Source organism: Cinclus cinclus, chromosome 12, assembly GCF_963662255.1.
Source record: "Cinclus cinclus chromosome 12, bCinCin1.1, whole genome shotgun sequence".
NCBI lineage: Eukaryota > Metazoa > Chordata > Aves > Passeriformes > Cinclidae > Cinclus > Cinclus cinclus.
The window spans coordinates 12,796,070-12,815,020 of NC_085057.1; the positions used below are offsets into that span (position 1 = coordinate 12,796,070).

Genomic DNA, 18,951 nt, shown 5'->3' on the forward strand with positions numbered 1-18,951 from the left:
TCAGTATGTTCTTAGCTGTCATTTTAGTCACCCATACTCCTATGGGGTTTTGGTTAGAAAAATGCTGCATCTGTTTTATAACAAGGTAGGCTTTGGATACTGATGACAAACTAGAAAATCAAATACATTGGCATAATGCCCTCATGTGCACCTGCCTGTACAAGATAAAAATATTCTGAGTACAACCATCAGTGCAGTGACATCCCCACACCTTTAGGTTACAGCAGGTTATATACTCCCCAAACGTTTTTACCTGCAGATAAGGAGAAGATGGATATTTTTCCCACGTGAATTGTGCTGAGCAGTGCTAGAAAGCTTCCCACCAGCTGTGGTGTTGGCCTTCCTAATTGTTTCCGTGGGAGGCCAGAGCTCAGTGAGATGTGCAAGGGAAGGTTCAACAGAGTTTTAAATTTAACCTACAAGCCGTCCACAGTTTTGTCAAATGTCAGGTTGAAGGTTCCAAGGGCAGAGTGATATGTTGTTCAAAGATAACTTCCCTGGAGAAATTGAGATAGTGTACTACTGAAAACTGAGAGAATCTGTGATATACATTACTCTTCTGAGAGACTGGTTATTCTGAGTGAGAAACAGTTGTCACGTTGGATAACAGGCAGATTGCTGACATGTCATTCTCTTTTATTCTGTTTGCTACATATTCAGGATCAATGTTTTAGCATTAAAACATTTTGGAAGAGATGACATTTTGGGATGAGTTTATATAGATTGATCTGATGTGTGGTTTTAAACTTTTGTGGATTTCATTTTATAAGAAGTAGTAAAGTAGAAAGTGCATTTCTTTGCTATTCTACTTTAGGGGGGCAAAAAAGAAATTATTATATTCCAAAATAAGCAGAAATCATAGTGATGAACAATAAAAAGATACAAACAGGGCCCTGGGTGATGCACTGTTGTTCAATTTCATCCCACTCACTTCTGAACTTTTCTGCGTTGTTCTGTACTTTCCCTTTCAGTTTTCTGAAAGCCATGAAACAGGTTGAAATAGAAAGGAATTATTTAAATGAGGATATACTATAATTTCTCAGTGATTTTCTTTTTTCTTTTTTTTTTGATATTTGATTTGGAGGGTAAATATTCTGTAAAGTAAATGGTTATGCAGAATGGAGTGGATGCGAGGAGGAAAGAGCTCTACCTCGCTGAAGGAAAAGTATCAACCTTGGATTCGGTTGGATGTGACACCACAACTCTGCGTTGGGGAAGAGAGAACAGCAGGAGCTGTTAATCTTCCCTTTCATGATTATTGGTTCAAGACATTAATATTTCTTATGCTTCTCCAGACCTGCTGCCTGCACTAGTTTTCCTCAGGGGCAAGATGCAGAGGGCAGATTTCTTTACCTCTTGACCCTGTGCATAAAGCAGCCCCTTAGCACACCCTGGGGAGCTTGGTGACTGCCTGAGCTCGATGCTGTCAGGATTGAATTGAATCCTGACAGGATTCCCTGTGCACGGTGGAGGGGTGTGGGAGTGAAGAATCATTGTGAGATAGCACAGCTTGCCCTCAAAAAGCTGTGACTGAAAAGAGACAGGGGCACTAAATTTAGGAATTGGGCTGCTGGTGGAACCACTCCTTCCACTCATCGTTTGCTTTAGAATGCAGGAGCAGCATGCCCGGGCGACGTGACAGTGCTGTGATCTGAGTTTATAATAAGGGGAAGTTTGCATGTCTAAATGAGTATCATACTAAGTGTACCTGATTTACTTGGAGGTCTGAAGAAGTTACTGCAAAAGTATGGAAAGCTTGATTTATGTTTTGGATGATAATGACTGGATTGGTCCTGAGAACTTCTAGGGTGAGCCAGGAGTTGCAGTCAAAAGATTTGATCCAGAAGGAAATTGCAATGAAACGTGGAGTGCTGCAGAGGAGGTGTGATCCTGACTGCTGTCAGGCTGGGCTGGACATGCTGTGGAAGATGCAGAGAAAAACTGCAAAGACTCAGGAGGTGGTGGAGCTTTTTTTCTGTTCTTTTGTTTGTGTGGAGATGCTTTTTTAAGTTTGGTATTTTAAAGAAAAAAGCTTTTCTGGACTACAGTTGGGAAGGACCTGATGGACCAGTAGCAGAGCTGCAACTTCTTGACTGCAAATTTCAGTTGCAGTTCAGTTGCAGTCAAACCAGTAATTGGATACAGTTATTGTTAATGGTCTCAATTAGTAAAATCGCTGAGCAAGCAATTGCAATATTAATTCAGATCAAATATCCTTCTCGTCTAGTGTGCTGTCATCAGCAGGGCTTTTATTTTATTTTTTTTTTTAAAGAAGAACATCAGAAGAAAATGCACGACAATCCTGGGTGTATGAGAGAGATGTGTGACAGATGAGTGCTCTGGTATGAATTTCACACATGTTCATGTGAAGTGTCATCCAGCAGGAATGTGCTGAGGAAGGCAGCAGTGCAACGCTGGGCTGAGTTTCTGTGGCTGCAGTGCAGATCTGCACTGAGACAAAGTGACACAAACCATAGTTTGGAACAGGATTTTAGTACATCTCTTTCATTCATGCATTATCCTCACATGGATATTTCTAGCATGTCTCCAGGGCTTTGGAGGGAACTGTGTCAGACTAAACACTTCTTAAATAAAGATTTTGGAAAACTTCCCAGAGTGTGTGTTGGGTAAACCCTTCCTCCCACATTTTTGCCTTTGAGGTGAGAAATGTTTCAGTGACTTCTGTGACACTCGCTTTATTTCTACCAGGCAGAGTTCTCGGTTGTCCCAGGACAATAATATTGTTTTGGGCTACACTTGGAGGCAAAATAATTGTCCCAATGAAAAATTGTCATAATACTCATATTAAGAAACCTGAAGCCAGCCTTCAGGCAATTGAAATGATGAGATTTAAAAGGGAGAGGAGTGCAAGGGGGTGAGAAGAAGGGTTTTTTTGAGATGTACAGGTCTCTGTGGGCTACAAGCCTGCTCTTTTGGGTGAAACTGAAATAGCTATGTAACCTATCAGTAATAGGAGCTGGGAATGTAATGAAAACATGCAATATACTAAAAGTCATTTATCTTAGCTGCTAATTCTGGGCATGATGGTGTTTTTGAATTCAGCTGGAGAGTTAGGGATATAGGAATTTTTTAAAAGATATTTTAAAATTAATATTACGTGGTTTGGATGATTTGTTCCTCCCATGTTTGTGTTGTCTTTTTGCTTCTGCTTCTTTCTATCAAAGAGATGTGGAGAGAACACAGAGGGGTGCCTCCCAGTTCTGATGGGCAGATGAACTGTGATGGGGACTTTGCCATTGTCTCAGCATCAGGTGAATGGCAGAAAGAAGAGCAAGCATTCTACTTCAGTCAGAGATAATATTAATTTCTTGGGATAGTATTTTCTGAGGAAAATAGTGGCTTTTGCTTTCTAAAGTCAATTTGGCCAAGGTTAACCAGAGAGAATTGCCTCTCTCCAAATTCTCTTGTTCAAAAGGCACCAAAATTTTACTGAGTTTTCCTAAGCTTTTTTCCTATGGGAAGTTCTTAATGTCCCATTAGCCTTCCTGGCAACAGGGGAGATCCAGCCATGGGCTGGTAATATTTTCCTGTCTCTACAGGGGGCTTCCACTCGAGCTTGCGTTCTCATCCCAAATGATAATAAACATGCTAAAGCAACTGAACTTCTTCCATTTATGTCACCGTAGATAGATTTTTTTTTAAGTTACAAGATCAAATAACACAATTGTAAAAATGAAATTTAGTGGGCTATAGATTATGTTGTCACGCAGGTTAGGAGTTTAAGCAATTGTAAAGGGAGTTGAAGTTCTTGTTCCTGCTCCTTTTCAGGGGGAAAGAGAGGGGGAAACGTAGTTATTTTAAAGAGAAAGGGGAGAGAGGGAATAAGGTCTGCTAGATTTTCTGCTTTGGAATTACGAGGGCAAGCAAGAAGGGCAATTCTGAGACAGATATGCAGGATTTTTTTTTTTTCTATAGGATGGCAATAGGTTAGTCAGATGTGCAAAGAGAAAGGAATTCCTTGAAATTTGGGATGAAGCATTCCTCCTGAGTGATGTGGTCTTTATGACAGGAGCCATGTAAAAAGTTCTTGATTTTGTTTGTTTTCTTTTGAGTATGTTTAACAAAACCAAGGAATACTTATTTATTTATTAGTTATTTCTCCCTTTAGAAGTTTTCATTCAAAACCCCATACCTATGTAGTGGTCTGTATTAATCTGTGAGCTTTTTAAAGGGTCTTTGACTGTAGGAGAATTTTTACTTTTAATGTTCTAATTTGTAGACCGATTATTTTCTTGAATGTTGGGATAGTTGCTTTTGTTTATTCATTTCAGGTATTTAATTTGCTATCAGTGTGACAATTGTGTCAGTTAACAAAAGAAAAAAAGTCTAACAATAAGGAGACAGCAGATTTTAGATTATATCTTGGACACTAATAATTCTTTAGGTTATATGATCTTGATCGGAAAAGAAAAACCCAACGTCAAAGTTTTAAATGCAAATGAGAGCACAGAAAGTCACTGCTTAGTTTTTTTATTACCATATTATAAAACACAGTGACTATAGTCTAGCTTATTAAATCAGTTTAGTAATCAAGCATGAGGTTTTTCTTTTAGAAAAAATTGCTTTTCTTTGAGATTTGTTTTCTTGTTATATTATAAATTCAGCCTGTCACAGGTAGAGGTTTTCTTACCATGATAATATCTATTTTCTACATTAAAATCAATCTCTGGGCTGTAAGTGAAAAAACAGTGTCCTTATTTGTGTCAGGAATGTGTCTGTCAGAACCTCTCTTACCATCTCTTGTGGTTATTTTAGTCTCTTGGAGTCCAATCCAGCTTTGTTTTTCAGGTTTACAGATAAGTAGTAGCAAATGCATTTGTATCCCATGAAAATGTCAGAAACAATACTTAACTTGCTTGTATCCTAGAATTCCAGCTTTTGGATTTCAGTGAGGTTAGACCTGAATTTTGAAGCATTATCCTTATGCTGGTTTGGTCATGACTCAGTGAAGCACCTGCATAGACTCTTATTCTTAAGACAGTGAGAACTGAACTGTTAGGAATATTTCTACTGAGTCTTACCAAAGCAATGTAATTTGGAATGGACATTCACATGGTTGGGATTTACAGGATCAGGTCTTCTGCATGACTAGCTGCTGAGATCCAGAGTGCCTAGTAAAATGTTAAGATTTGTTTCATTGATCACATACATAAATGCTTTGTAAAAGTGTGGACTACCTATAAAGGAGAAAGAGATAAAAATTTCAAGTACTTATGATGGTAATATTCTGCCCAGTGCCAGCCTAGAACATTGGGATTTTTTTTTTTATTTAAAATAAGTGCATTATATTGAATTTTTAAACATTTTTGAGAACTTCTTATTTTATATAATTACTTGTTTTGAATACATTGTATTTCATAAAATAGATCTGGTTGGTTTGGCTTGGGGTTGATGTTTTTTTTGCTTGTTTCCCTGAAAACATTCTTTGCGCTCTGTTTGTTTTTTTTATCTTTTATTTGCTGAGGAGCACAACTTCCTAGCACACTGGAGAATTTTTTGATTGACTTGCAGACAGCTGGTCCCATTACAATGCTGTTTAAAGTAATTAAAATTGTTGCAGAGACATATTCCTTTAGAAAATGTTACAGATTTTGCTCTTGGGAGTATTTTGCATGTCTGCATTTTTTGGATGCTTTGAGGGAAAAAAAAAACCCTTTATGAAATAGAGTAAAGGCTATGCTAACATATAACACTTATTTTTGGCTGACATTGCCAGCTTTGTGGCCAAGGTACCCAGGTGGCTAATTAAAACAGGGAATGTAATGAAATAGTGAGATTTTCTGTAGCTATCAGAGATGAAAGCATTGGAGGTTAGACAATACACACTACTGTAAAATAAAATCTGAATGCTACTCATGTATATGCAGAAATTTAGTGTTTAATATTTGTCTTCCAAAGTTGAACTGAAGGAATTAAATATCTTATAGTTAGACCAGTGAGACCCATGTGTGTGCTACTGCAGAACAACAAAAAGCCCCAAACATGGTTTACATGTAGTCATTACAGTTAGATTCATACTAGCAGGAATCTAAGTGGTGCTACTGTTCTGCTGCTTGTCTTTCAGCTGGTCCAGGGTCTGGGTCTCCATGTCACTGATGTCTGTTTGCTACAAAGACATTTCAGTCAAAAGATTAAATAGAATAAAATAGAAATTAAATTAAATAGAATTCAATAGAAAAGTGCATTTGAGGTAAGTGCATCTTGCTGTTTGCTCAGGAGGATTGATGTCTCTTAAGTCCTTTGGACTGGATGTCATGAGAGATAAAGGGCTGCTTGAGAATGTTTTGTCTTTTCCTGTCTTGCTTGGATCTGTGATACACCAAGTGTATCTAAATATTTCAGTTGTAGATGATGGTTCTTCAGCAGCAGAGAAGTCAGAGCTGCTGCAGTCTGTTGGCTCCAGCACTGGCATTCTGGGAACACTTTGCTCAAAAACTGTTTGATGCTGAGGAAAACAGAGGTGTAGGCATTGCTGGCATTTAGATACCTGGTTTTAAGTCTAGTGCCCAGTTGAGGTGCAAATTAGTTACTGTGGAGCACTCTGTGTATTGAGAAAGAGTATAAAAAGTTATCCCAGGTCAGAAAGAGTCAGGAAGAGGCTGATTTTTATGGAGTAGCATATCTAAGGTGAATGAATATTCAGTTAAGGTATAACAAATTAATAAACTAAATTTAATGAGTAGAAGGTAGCTTCTAGAGGAGTATGTTACTTTATCTTTTTATCTTCTTTAGGAGCAAGAGAATGTCCAATGTACTAAAATAATATTTTATTTAGAATTTTTTCTTTTTCCTAGTGTTCATCTCTATATTAGCTGCCAATATTATTGGTATCTAGTATTTATGTGGCATGGAGTGTTTGCTGGATGCTGCTTCTCTGATATTGAATTATCAAGAGTTAAGAGATGCCTAGGAGATCATCCTTTAATTTGTAATTTTGGAACAGAAAAAAACTAATTTCCTTTTTTAAATTTTTAAAACAATTTATTTTTATTTTGCACTATTCAAGGTAGGTTTATATTCTAGCTCTGTTTTCAAGACAGTTTAGTTTCACTCTGATTTTTTTTTTTGGTTCCTAAGCTGCTAGACATTCTATAACAGTTGCTGATTGGCTTTAACCATAGGAACACAAACAAATTTGTTATCTGCAAAACTTTCATCAATCCTACTTTTAAGGGTTGGCCAAGATTAAGCATCTGTGTAGAGAGTTAGTCATCTACACTGCTTTTTTAGTCTGCTTTGTTTCTGAAATGTTTATGAGCTCAGAACATAATTTCTTTAAGCCAAGAGTAGTGTTGGCACTACTTCAATTGTAGTGTGGACTTGAGTGCTTCAGACCTGGTTTGTAGCCTGGCTTTCCAGTTCTGTGAAGTTTGTAAAATGCAGCAGAGTGGTGGGTTTAAACTAGCTTAGGATGACTGTAATGCCTGGCTCAGAGGTTAAAGAATTAACCTAAAAGAGAATAGATAAAAAGAATAAAATAATAAAATCAACCCTAAAAGGCAATAGATGCCTGATTTCAAAATGAGCTATAATAGTGTGGAGAATGAGAGAGCTGTGGATTTCATCTTCCTGCTCTACTATCACAAAATGCTACATTAGCAGCAAATTATTAACTTGTGATGGTAAGAGGATTTCTACTGACCAGACCTCTAAAATATATGCTGCAGATTTTAAAGACATATGTCTTAAGCAGTAGTCTTTTTGTTTATTTTATTGTCTAATGAATTTTGCAGTCTTAGAGCTTTAAATTCAAGCAGAGTAGCAGAACAAATGAAATGAATTCCACATGATAAAAGTGATGTAGACTCAACTGTGCATATCAGCACTGTTATTAGTAAGCTATGTGGATATTTTATCATATATCCTCTATGGTCATGGCATATGATATTTTATGGTGATTGGGTACTCTTCCCAAATATTTTTCTACTTCTCATGCATATTTTTTACTTATCCTAATCTACTTTATTCAAAAGCATTTTAGAAACAGAAGAACCACATGAAAACATAGCAGAGCAAGCAACTCAAAAATTTCTGGACCAAGGATTATATTTGATATTTGCTATAAAAAAAAAAATCTGTTGGAAAACATGTTTGTGTACTTCTTTGCTGCACTGAACTCCCCCAGTAGTTTTAATGCAGGCCTGAAAGAAGACTCCTGAGCTAGGCTACTTAACTGTAGCATTTTCTTTTCATTTCCATAGGTATGTAGCCAGTTGAGGAATAAAGAGAATCTATGACAGAGCTTTCTTTTATTTCCCTCTCTTCAAGATTTTGTGTATCACAGGCACCGGATGTTTTTCCTGTGCAGCTTTACCATGTTCTACTTCTCAGAGTGCTGTTAGGGAGAAGCTGGAATGGGAACTTGGTGAGGGAGGGGTGATGAAAGAAGCTAGCATTGGCATAAAATTGAACTTCTTACAGAGATTAAATGCAAATGAATTTATCATTTACTCAGCATGAGATTGGAAGCCAATTTATGTTTTGTAGTTTTTTTTTTTTAGCACAAAGCCATGTTGCATTACCAAAATTTCTGCCAAATACATTTATATATGACGTTGTGGAAATAGTTTTTTTTCCCAATATTAGTTTTAGTTTTATGCTGAGTAAGTCTGTGCTTACAATTATGAGACAGACTCGTGACAGGGAACTGATTTTCACTTGGAGTTGTGAGCAAATAACCTATATTTGAACTAGTTATCCGTGCTTTTTTTCCTGGGCAGGTTTATGGTACTTTGTTTTTAGTTATAATTGATGGGATTTTCTCTAATGTTCTGTACTTATGAACTTCCACATGAAGTGCCTTTTAAGAGTTTTTAATACCATGACACATTTATTAATTGCAAATTAATTGTTAATTTTTCAGCATAAATAAATGGTAAAAAAACCTGGTAGGGCAAAGAAACCAGTGATAGAAGTAAATATTGAATGACCCAGTTTCTTTAGCATAATAAAATCTGTGCAAGAAATGTAATCTATAACTTTTTTCAATACTTCTGATGTGGAAGTAAAGGAGGGATTTTCAGTGATCCTTTTGGGCATTGGATAATATTCTCTTCATTTGCCACAATAGGATTAGTGAGTAGATCTCATTCGGAATTTGCACGTGACTTATTTTTTATAGATAAAAGGGAGCAAATTCCTCTAAGTCAAAGAAAGTCTGGAAAATAATATCTAGGAATTCAAGCAGGTAGGAGGTATTACTGCAAGGATATGTTTTCATTACCTGACAGACAACATTAGTTTGCCTTCTTTCTTAAAAAGGTGTATGCTAAGTCTCAGAAATGCTTCTGGTAACTTAATTAATAACCTCTACAAGAAAAGATAATTAAAATTGAAACAGCTAATTCCTTCTTATTAATACAATCTTAACAAAAGAAAACATATAATGGTGGCAAAGATTGTTTCATTTCCTTAGGAATGGCTCATAAATTTGTTTGTTGATTGTCTTTTGTAGAAAGAGGTCCCATTGTTCAAAATGATAAAATGTTTTTGTCATGTACAAAGCTATTTGTAAAGGCATCCTTTATTTTTCATGGCATATTTATGACCTGACCTACCCCATCACACTTTAATCCTCCTAAACTCTGTATTTGTAGTCCAGGTTTTTCACAACGTACATTAGTCATCACCAACTGCTTCCTTTGAAATTAATGCTACTTGAAGCACTTATTCAAATTGCTTCTGAATGCAGAGTGTGTAAAGATTGTTGGATAATCTCCCTCTTTCATCAATTTTTCTGCATAGAGCTCAGAATATGTATGCATTTTTGTGAGGAAATCATAAAAAGGGGTAAACCTTGTAAGCCTAAATCAATTGCTTTACCACTCTATAATTGAAAGATGTTTTGATGTGTCATCTTGAAAACAAGCTGAAGTTTTATTTTTAGTACTGATGCTTGGAAAACTTGTGTCCATTGGAGAATTGATGTCCTGTGTTGTAGTCACAAAATTAATCTCTGTTGCAGAAGAAGTGATTGCAGTCATTAACTCTGATGGGTGTGTGTGTGTGCAATTCTTAGACATATGAAGGACCAAAACAAGAAGGTTGCCAATCTGAAGCACAATCAACAATTGGAGAAAAAGAAGAATGCACAGCTCTTGGAAGAAGTTCGTAGGCGAGAGGACAACATGACTGACAACTCTCAACATTTACAAGTGAGTTTATTTTTCCATTCTTTTAAAGCTTTCGAAGAAAATACACTTCTGTTCCAGTGTGTGTCTTCCAGATTGTGTCATGAATCTGTTCCCCCAAAGAGCTGATAGTTCCTTCCTTTTCTACCAGAGGATGCACTGCTCACCTCAGTTATAGCCATGAAATATTTACTATTTAGGGTGAGGAAAAAACAGTAGAATTTGAAGACCTCTGCACAGTTTTACTACCCCAGCAACTGTTTTTTTTCTTAGAGTTGGGAAGAAAAGGTTCAAGTGTATCTCTTCTATATTTCGGATAGACTTTGAGCCTTATTCCAGGAGAAGTTCTACAGTTTGTAAGCTACTGAGTTTGGTGGTTGAGAAATGAATGTTCTTAAACTGATCTATTTAAGTGATACATTACATACCAGGGAACTTGTATTCAAGGCCACAAATTTGATGCTTGACTTAAAAGTATTCTCTGAGACCTGACTGAAAAACCACAAAGAGAAGTGCTGATTTCTGTTGACAACATCAGTGTCTCCATGCCCAGTGTTTATAGGCAATTTACAGTGCAAAATATCAATTTTGCCTTGATCTGGTTAATATAATATGCTTCTGGAAAATTTCCAGTGGATGGAATTTGACCCTCTCATGCTTCATATGGTTGTATTTCTCATGTGTTCCTATATGCAAAATGGAAAAATTAACACCACATCTCTTTAGGCTTGTGTTGGTGAAGCTTTATGTCAGAGTCAAGTTCAGGAAATGATACATTATTTATGCATCTGTGCAGTATTACGTTTACTTTACAGCCTTGGTCATTACATACTGATTGCATCACCATGCATTCCACTGCACAGGATAGAGCAATAAAAGCTTGTGAAGGATTTGGTCTGGCAATATGATATATCAAAATTAAATTTCAGTGTTGAACAGCTACTTGTAATTATTTGTAATTCAGTAAAGATAATAAATTAAGCTTATTTTTCAGTATTATTTTGGAAATCTATTAAAGTAGGGTGGTGGCTAGAGAGTAGAAGCTATTCTCAGGATCTTTGATGTAACTGCTGAACTTAGAGGTTTCTGCTCATGAGGTGAGATTGGGTCTAACAAATGTATGTGGTGTGGCTGAATGGCTTGAATTTAGAAAGAAAATGCCTGTCTGGTGTATAGTTCTGCTGAAGAATGTTGTCTACAGTTGTCTGTGCTGCTGGATTGCTGGTGGGGATAATCCTGCCTTCTCTGCCCTATAGACAATCAGCTCTTGTTATCAGTTTGCTGCTACCAGTGGTTGTTGTATTTCTTCTGTCAAAGATTTCCACGTTTCCTTGGCTTATTTCTTCTCGAGCGTTTCTTTGTGCTGAAAAGTGCATGGAAGCTTGAGGTTTCCCTGGGATTGCAAGATGTTGCAAGGTTTTGTTGCTCTACAAAAACACCATAGTGAATCTTGCAAGTAAAGTAAATGCTCTGACATTGAGCAGTCATGTCACAATGCAGGTGATGTGACTGATGTACATTTATTGAGCTGATAGGCAAGTATTTTTATTTAAAGTTTTTCACTGGTTCAGTTGATTTGTTTGGTGTGTGTAAGGTAGTTACAAATGCTATATGAGACCATCAAGTCTTATGTTATATGAATCTGATAAGTAGGTGATTGACTTGTTGAAAAACCAAACAAATGCTGAAGCTCCAGTCAATTAGTCTTGGTACAGAAAGGAAATTTTTTTCATAATTTTTTAAGAAAACCTTTCCTCCTTCATGGAGTTGGGTAAAAAGTAGCTGCAGTGACCTAAGGATTTAAACGAAGGCAGCATTTTTGGGGAGACAAATGATGTGACATACACAATATACTTTGAAAAAATATTCTAGGAGTGCTGTGCATCTGCTAACTAAAGACAATATTGCCTGGTGTTTCAATAAATATTTAATTAACATCTTACTAAAACATAGGAACCTGACCACCTTTTCTTACTGTTCATAATAACTTCTGCTGCTTTTAGTGGAAACACCCTGCATTTATATGCATTTATGAGACACAGTACTTGTGTCTACAGTGTACTTGTTACATTTGTGAATGATGTATGGAGCTGTTAGGGGAAAAGTGTATCCTAAAATTCTCTGGTCTGATGTAATGACTGTATTTGTTGGCTAGCTGTGATAAGCTGGCTGTTGGCTGGCTGTGATAAGCTCAGCTGAGAATTGAGGAGCAGTCAGACTGCTCAAATTACATTTGCTCCAGCCAGGTCTCGGTGCCTTTTGCAGAAGTAATGGAAAAGATGAAATAAAGTGAGCACAGTTGTCCATGGACCGTTCAGGGCCGCTCAGGGCAAACGGAGGCCATCGAGTGCTGCCCTTTCTGCACAGGTCACACTGGGCTGAAGCTGCACCCACTGAGCTGCTCCTCTCCTTTCTGATGGCTCTGAAGAGGTTCACAGGTCTCTGGTTTCTTGGAAGCTTTAATAGAATGTGCTAGTTCCTGTAGCACCATGTGTACTGGTGACACTTTTCACAATCTTCTCAGGTAAAAGCCTCTCAAAGCTGGTTCACGTGCCAGTGTCACTGCTTGCAGGGCGAGTTGGAGTCTCTGGTGGCCCCGTCTCACAGCACCCCAGGGCCACTGCTGTGATGGAGAGTGTTCTGGGATGCCTGGGGAGGGAACTCACTTTGGTCTCCCTCAGCTATCACCTGTAATTGTGAGTGATGCTTCAGGTGTGGTTTTGGGGGGTTTTTTTGGATCACTGTAAAATTGGAAACATCAGGGAGCCAGATTAATTTGTGGGAATGAAGAATAGTTGTGAGGTTTTCTTTCTTTTCCTAACACAAATCAAGGGCAGACCTGTGCAAATCTTGCCAGACATGATGGTCATATATTACACGAAGCATCACAGCAGGAGAGCTGGACCTTGAACACTTTATCATGAATTTTTTTGAGAGTGGTGTATCTAACATGCCTTCATTTTTCTCTCTCTTTTTGGATTGTCTTAAAAATGATAAGCCTTTTTGAGAAACACTGAGCTAAGAAATATACAGCTATCATGTCATAGATTTGTGCATATTTCTTCAAATCTCTTTGCAGGGTCTTGAAACGCTGGAGCTGTAAGACTTGTTTATTCCCTGAGATTATTTTTTCTTGATTCTTGTGTGGAACATGTTTCTTCCAGTAACGCTGGCACCTCAGTAGAATTGGGAAAGGAAACATTTGCATAACATTGATAATTTGAATGCATTTGGTTTTGATTCTGATTTTCAAATCTGCTATAATAACAACAACGAAGTCTTTTTGTTTCTCTAAAATAAGCAATAATAAGGTGCACTAATAATATCCCCATGTGTATCATGAAATAACCTCAAAGGGAATTGAATATACACTTTTGTCTGATTATGCTTTTCATAGAAGTAATGCATCAATAAGTGATCTAAGTCTAAAAACTCTTCCTTGTGGAAATTTTATGTAAACTGTCCAAAACATATGTGTCACAAAAAAAAAGCTCAGGGATGAACCTGAAAAAAGTTTTATATCCTATTCTGCCCTGATCTGCAGCTTCTGGGTGTTTTCCCCTTTCCAGTTCATCTGCTGGCAAAGTTTTTGACTCTCCTTATGTTTTAAATGTTTGGGTAATTTGTCACAATTCTTTTTGAGGTAGCTTGGGTTTTCTTTGGCTGGAAATCCACATGCAGAAAAGAGATATTTCACTAAAAAAATTGTTTTTGAGTGAGACAGTGTGTAGTTCTCATTGATTTCAAGTATCATATACAGGCAGCTTGATCAATGGTTTAAGCCTGCAGTACTGTGGAACAGATTGTGTACACATGTACATTTTCCAGGTGTAAATACCTCACTTTTTAAACAGAGTTCAGCTTGTCTGTCATGCTTTTTCATGGGATGTATTGAGACAAGGCGAGAGTTCCAGTTTTCCAATAGCTCTGTACTGGCTGGAAATTTAGTCTTAGGTAATGATTAAAGCATGATCAAGAGGAAGTCCTGTCAAAAGAGAAAAAAAAAGCCTGGCTAGTTAATATTACTGCTTTCTGATTCTTGCCATGTGAATATCTGTGATATCTTAATCACTGAAAATAGCTCCCAAGAGTTTTCACAGCTAGTCACTGTGAATCCTTAACCCTGGATTTGTTTCTTTATTTGTCACTGTGTGCTTTACCATATAATTTTCAACTCCATAATAGCTCTAAAAATACAAAATGTACCCGAGACATTGCACATTGCTGTATGTTATTTCTGTCTCATATAAAATAGCATGGCCTAAACAAGGGTATATCTGACATTATTATGAGTTTGCTATGACTTCTCTTAATGCAGTGTATTTCCTACTGCATTGTCTGAAAAGCTTTGATGCTTTAATATAAATAAAAAGAGGAAGCTAGGGAGTGGGATGAAGTCTTGCAAACAAAAATGAACAGAGCAGTGTAATCAGTTCAGAGACAGAGGAAGCAGTCCTGACTGCTATGCAGACAGGCATTAGTGAATGGAGCTGACACAAGGCAGGAGAGAATTCATTACATAAACATACAGCTTCGTATTAACAGTGCTGAAATTCATATGCAGTGACAAAACACAACCTTTTAAGAGATTAAAATCATGAGCTATTGTATTAAAAGTAAATTCTCATTGAAGCATCTGTCCTCAGGTGGGCCTATGCCTTTTTGGACAGCTTTGATAATTCTCAGCGCTTAATAATTCTCAGGGTTCTTTATGTTTCTGTCTTTAAAGGGCTGGTAATTTTTGTGGGTGGCAGGCAGAGGTAAGGTAGGGATTTTACCTATCTGCACCATTCCTGAGATTTCCATGATGTGCATGTGTGAATTGTAAGTTGTGGTCTACCTCTGATGTGTAGGATTGCAGAATTACTCAGTACCTCTCATTGTGTTGTGGGCAGAGAATCAGGGGAATGAGGTGACCTCTCTTAATTTTCTTTTCTTAGTAATATGAGCAATCAGAACACATAGATGAGATATATTGTAGATAGACTTTTGAAATATGTTCAGAGGCAAGAGGATGGATGAGATATTGCCTGCAATGCTTGTGATACCTTCCTTCTCCCTAAGATTTCTGCTATCAGATATGGATATTTTGAAACAAAAGCTGTTTTTTTTTTTTTTTTCTAAGTCTGCGTAAAAGTCAGCTACACAAAGTCCTCAGTCCTTGTGTAAGATGTTTGTTGGAGCCAGTTCAGTGACAAATTCAGAAGGTGGGGTAAGCAACACTGAGTATTAAGTTTTCCCTTAAAAGTACCCATGGCCTTGTCTGGGGAAAATGCAGAATATAAATTAATTTCTGTTATGATTGTAATGAGTTCAAAACTTAATTTTACCGACGCTTTTGTATGATTAAAGTGGAAGTGTAATGATGTATCTGACATTTAAGATTCAAGACTGTGATAGTCTTGTGTTATAGATGTCCTCTTTACTATTGCAGCCCATAGAGAAATAGTTTCAGCAACAGTGTTATTTCTAAAGTTTCACATTAAATTGTTTGGTATCTTTCATTTTTTTCCTGAATGGATATATTTGTTCAAGCTGTTGCAAATACTTTTAAAAAAGTGAGTTAATTTCAGGTGATCAATTTTTGAAATATTTTGGCCTAAGACTATTAAATTAATGAATTAACATATGAAGAAATGTGAAAATCAATATTTATAGCAGTTTTTTTTAATGTATCTACATAATTCTCTTCATTTTAAACTAACATATGACATTGTATGCTCTTATTGTATGTATGTTTCAAACTACAGTTTCTTTGAGTGGTTAAGCTGAAGTTGGGTCAATTTGTAAGAAAATAAGTGTTCGTGTACACATCAGTTAGTTTCACCCTTATAAAGCAAGAGTTATGTACTAGAAAATGGAGAGTACTTAGCAAAGTGCACAATTGAGAGCAGTAATGATGTGTTCATGGGTACTCCTTCAGCTTTTCTCTGCTTCTCTAATTGTAGGTGGGTTTTGCCAGGATAGAGTGTAGGAATAACTACAAGCTCAAAAATGTCCAGCCTTCAGCAAAATGTATAGCATATTATAAGGTTCACACAATTCAGGGAACTTTTTTTTTCCTCTTGTAAATATCTAGGAAAAATATATTCTTTTCAAGAAAAGTTATTTTTGTGTAGCTGAACATAAATTTTTAATAGATGTTTAATGAAAGTCTTTTCTGTACTCATTGATAATGAATCTATAAAAATGCCACGACTCTGAGAGGAGGCTGGGCAATAGAAAAAAATATTAGTAAACCTATGATACTGTAGTGCAATGTATTGAAAGAATATTACCAGCTTAGAAATGCATACTTAAAAATCTCAGGATAGTCCACTCAAACACATATAAGACTATTGAGGACACAGCTAGTGTACTTATCTTCAGATTTCCAACATAATATAAATATAAATTCAGATTGTGAACATGGATGGACAGTTAGGAATTTTCCTTCCTTGGCCTGTGGAAGTTCCTTATGCTGTGGATAAATTCCATATGTGTTGCTGAAACGTGTGTTGAACTTCAGCCAGTAGTTTAAGATTATGTTGAAGAAAATATTTCTAAAAGGTTTCAGATGAAGAAAGGTATTTTAGAATCTGCAGAGGGCAGGAAGGTTGATTGGTAGGTCTGAGTATCAATACCAGAAGTGGGTTTTTTGGGGGGATTTACTTTGACATTTGTTTTCATTGTGCAGTGTAATCCACAGAAGCCAAAACCACTTCTATTATAAAATGTCCCTATAGACAATATGTGAAAATCTCACTTGCAGATCAATTTCTACTAGAATCAGAGCCTCTGAACTTCTTTTTTTCTTTGTCATAATTGGTGAGTTGTCAGAAGTGGTGGGTTGACAGAAGTCCTGCAGTGTTCTCTGCTGTGTTGATCTAACCACATATAATATGAAAAAAAAAATTGTAGTGGGCAAAGCAGTATCAGCAAAACTGTTCTGAGCAGTTGTATCCTTTCTTTTGACTGGTGTATTCCATCAGAAGAGTAAGTATAAAATAAAACAATTTCTATTCTTAGAAATACCACAATCTATTAATGTTGGGGTTTTATGCAAGCACGCAGTATACTAGAGTATTATGTACAATTTTTAATACACTTTTTGCATTATTACAAAGACTTGTAGGCCATCCCATATCAGACAATGAATACTGACTTTCTCAGTTTTTACAGTTAAGTCAGAAACTTGATGTTTTTCAGTATTGTCTCTGTAATGTTAATTCCCTGGCTTTAGTTATCCAGGAAGAAAACCTGGACTTCCTGACTTGCAGTTGTTTAGAAATCTGTGAACTGTAACTATTGACAAGTACTTGATGTTTCAATTAAATCAGTTATTTCCACTATGAGCTTGAATGTATTTTGTTAGTTGAAAAGGGCATATGTGGCAAGGCACTGGAGGGGAATGTTGCTTTTGGAAAAAACAAAACTGCAACAATAGGAAGCAGAAAAAAATTTAATGTGATACAACTTTCTTTTCTCCCCCTGAAAATGTAATAACTCACACATGCAGGACTCTGTAGTCTCCAGGGAGCAATTGCATTCACATGCATCAAAAGAAATAGTTCAGTTAAACCAAGTCTCCCTACCCAGCAATAATTACCACAGGTTTACACTGAGATATAGTTGCAAAAGGTTAGTCGGAAGGGCATCAGCAAATCAAGCTGTATGTCAACTCTACATCAATAACCTCATTATATTAGATGTTGGTATTTCAGCACATGACTGTCCAATATAGCATTCCACATATAGCTCATTTTTAGCTTTTACATTGAGTTATAGCTCATCTAATATGTTACTGAATTATGTATTTAAACACTCTATGTTACATAAATTATAATCAATGACAAAAGCAATGATTTAGATGGCAATTCTACAAAGTGAAATTGCAATAAAATGTCTGACCCTATTTGTGTAGCTGCCTTCAATATAAGATGAATATAGGATGTTTAACCCTGTAATATAAAAGAGGCGCAATGGTAAATAGTATTAGTGTAGATTTTCCAATTTAAGCATTGCTTAAAAATGTTACCTATAGATTTTTTTATTTTCAGTTAATGCAAATGAAAGCTGTTTTCCTATATATAAAGAATAAAAAAAAATAGTAAATATGTTCTAAAAGTACAACCAGTTACCTAAATTCTGTGCAAACTCCCTCCACATACTTATAGTCATAGCTTATCCACAGGCTGTAACATTTTTGCTGAAAGCTTGATAGGCTGGGTGGAAATATAAAAAGGTTTTCAAAAACCTTCTTGTGGTCTGCATCAAGCTCAGATTTCTACCTAGTTCCATAATTTGGTCTTGTATTTACCTGGTAAGTAACCAGTGAGGGCTGCTGCTGCTTTTTGTCACTCTCCATAGATCATTTTGAAGTCTGTTACTAATACATCTGCTCAGCAACAGAAGTTCTGCTTGAGTAAGTCTAAGTAGAATGATTTTGGTTGGTTGCTAATAAGCCAGATTTATACTTATCTCTCATTATGAGTATTCTGTAATAGCCTTATACATTATTATTTACAGACTCCCTTGTGTTCAGACTGGAAAGAGAAGGAAGGCAAAGCCCTTTCATATCATCTTGTCCTACCTTGTAACCCCATCTTTGCTCTCAGAAGCTTTTATGTGAGAGATGAAAAATCTCTCAGTAGAAAAATCCAGGGCCAAATTTCATTGTAAGGTAAAAAAAAAATTAAAAAGTGGTGTTAAATTAAAAACTTCCAAACTTGACAAAAGCAGTCTTTATTAATCGATCTCAGAGTATCTTTAAGAATAGAATTGTAAGTAATATTTCTTATGCCTAAGTTTCATGCAATAT

The 18,951-nt window shown here is 36.4% G+C and overlaps 1 protein-coding gene across 1 annotated transcript in view; it reads left to right on the forward strand.

Annotated features, from left to right (window-relative positions):
- Positions 1 to 18,951, forward strand: part of ERC2 (ELKS/RAB6-interacting/CAST family member 2) — a 276,247-nt gene that overhangs the window by 150,349 nt on the left and 106,947 nt on the right. Inside the window, exon 15 of the mRNA XM_062500997.1 lies at positions 10,040 to 10,175. Within this exon, the coding sequence (XP_062356981.1) occupies positions 10,040 to 10,175 (136 nt within the window). The remainder of the gene's footprint in view (positions 1 to 10,039; positions 10,176 to 18,951) is intronic.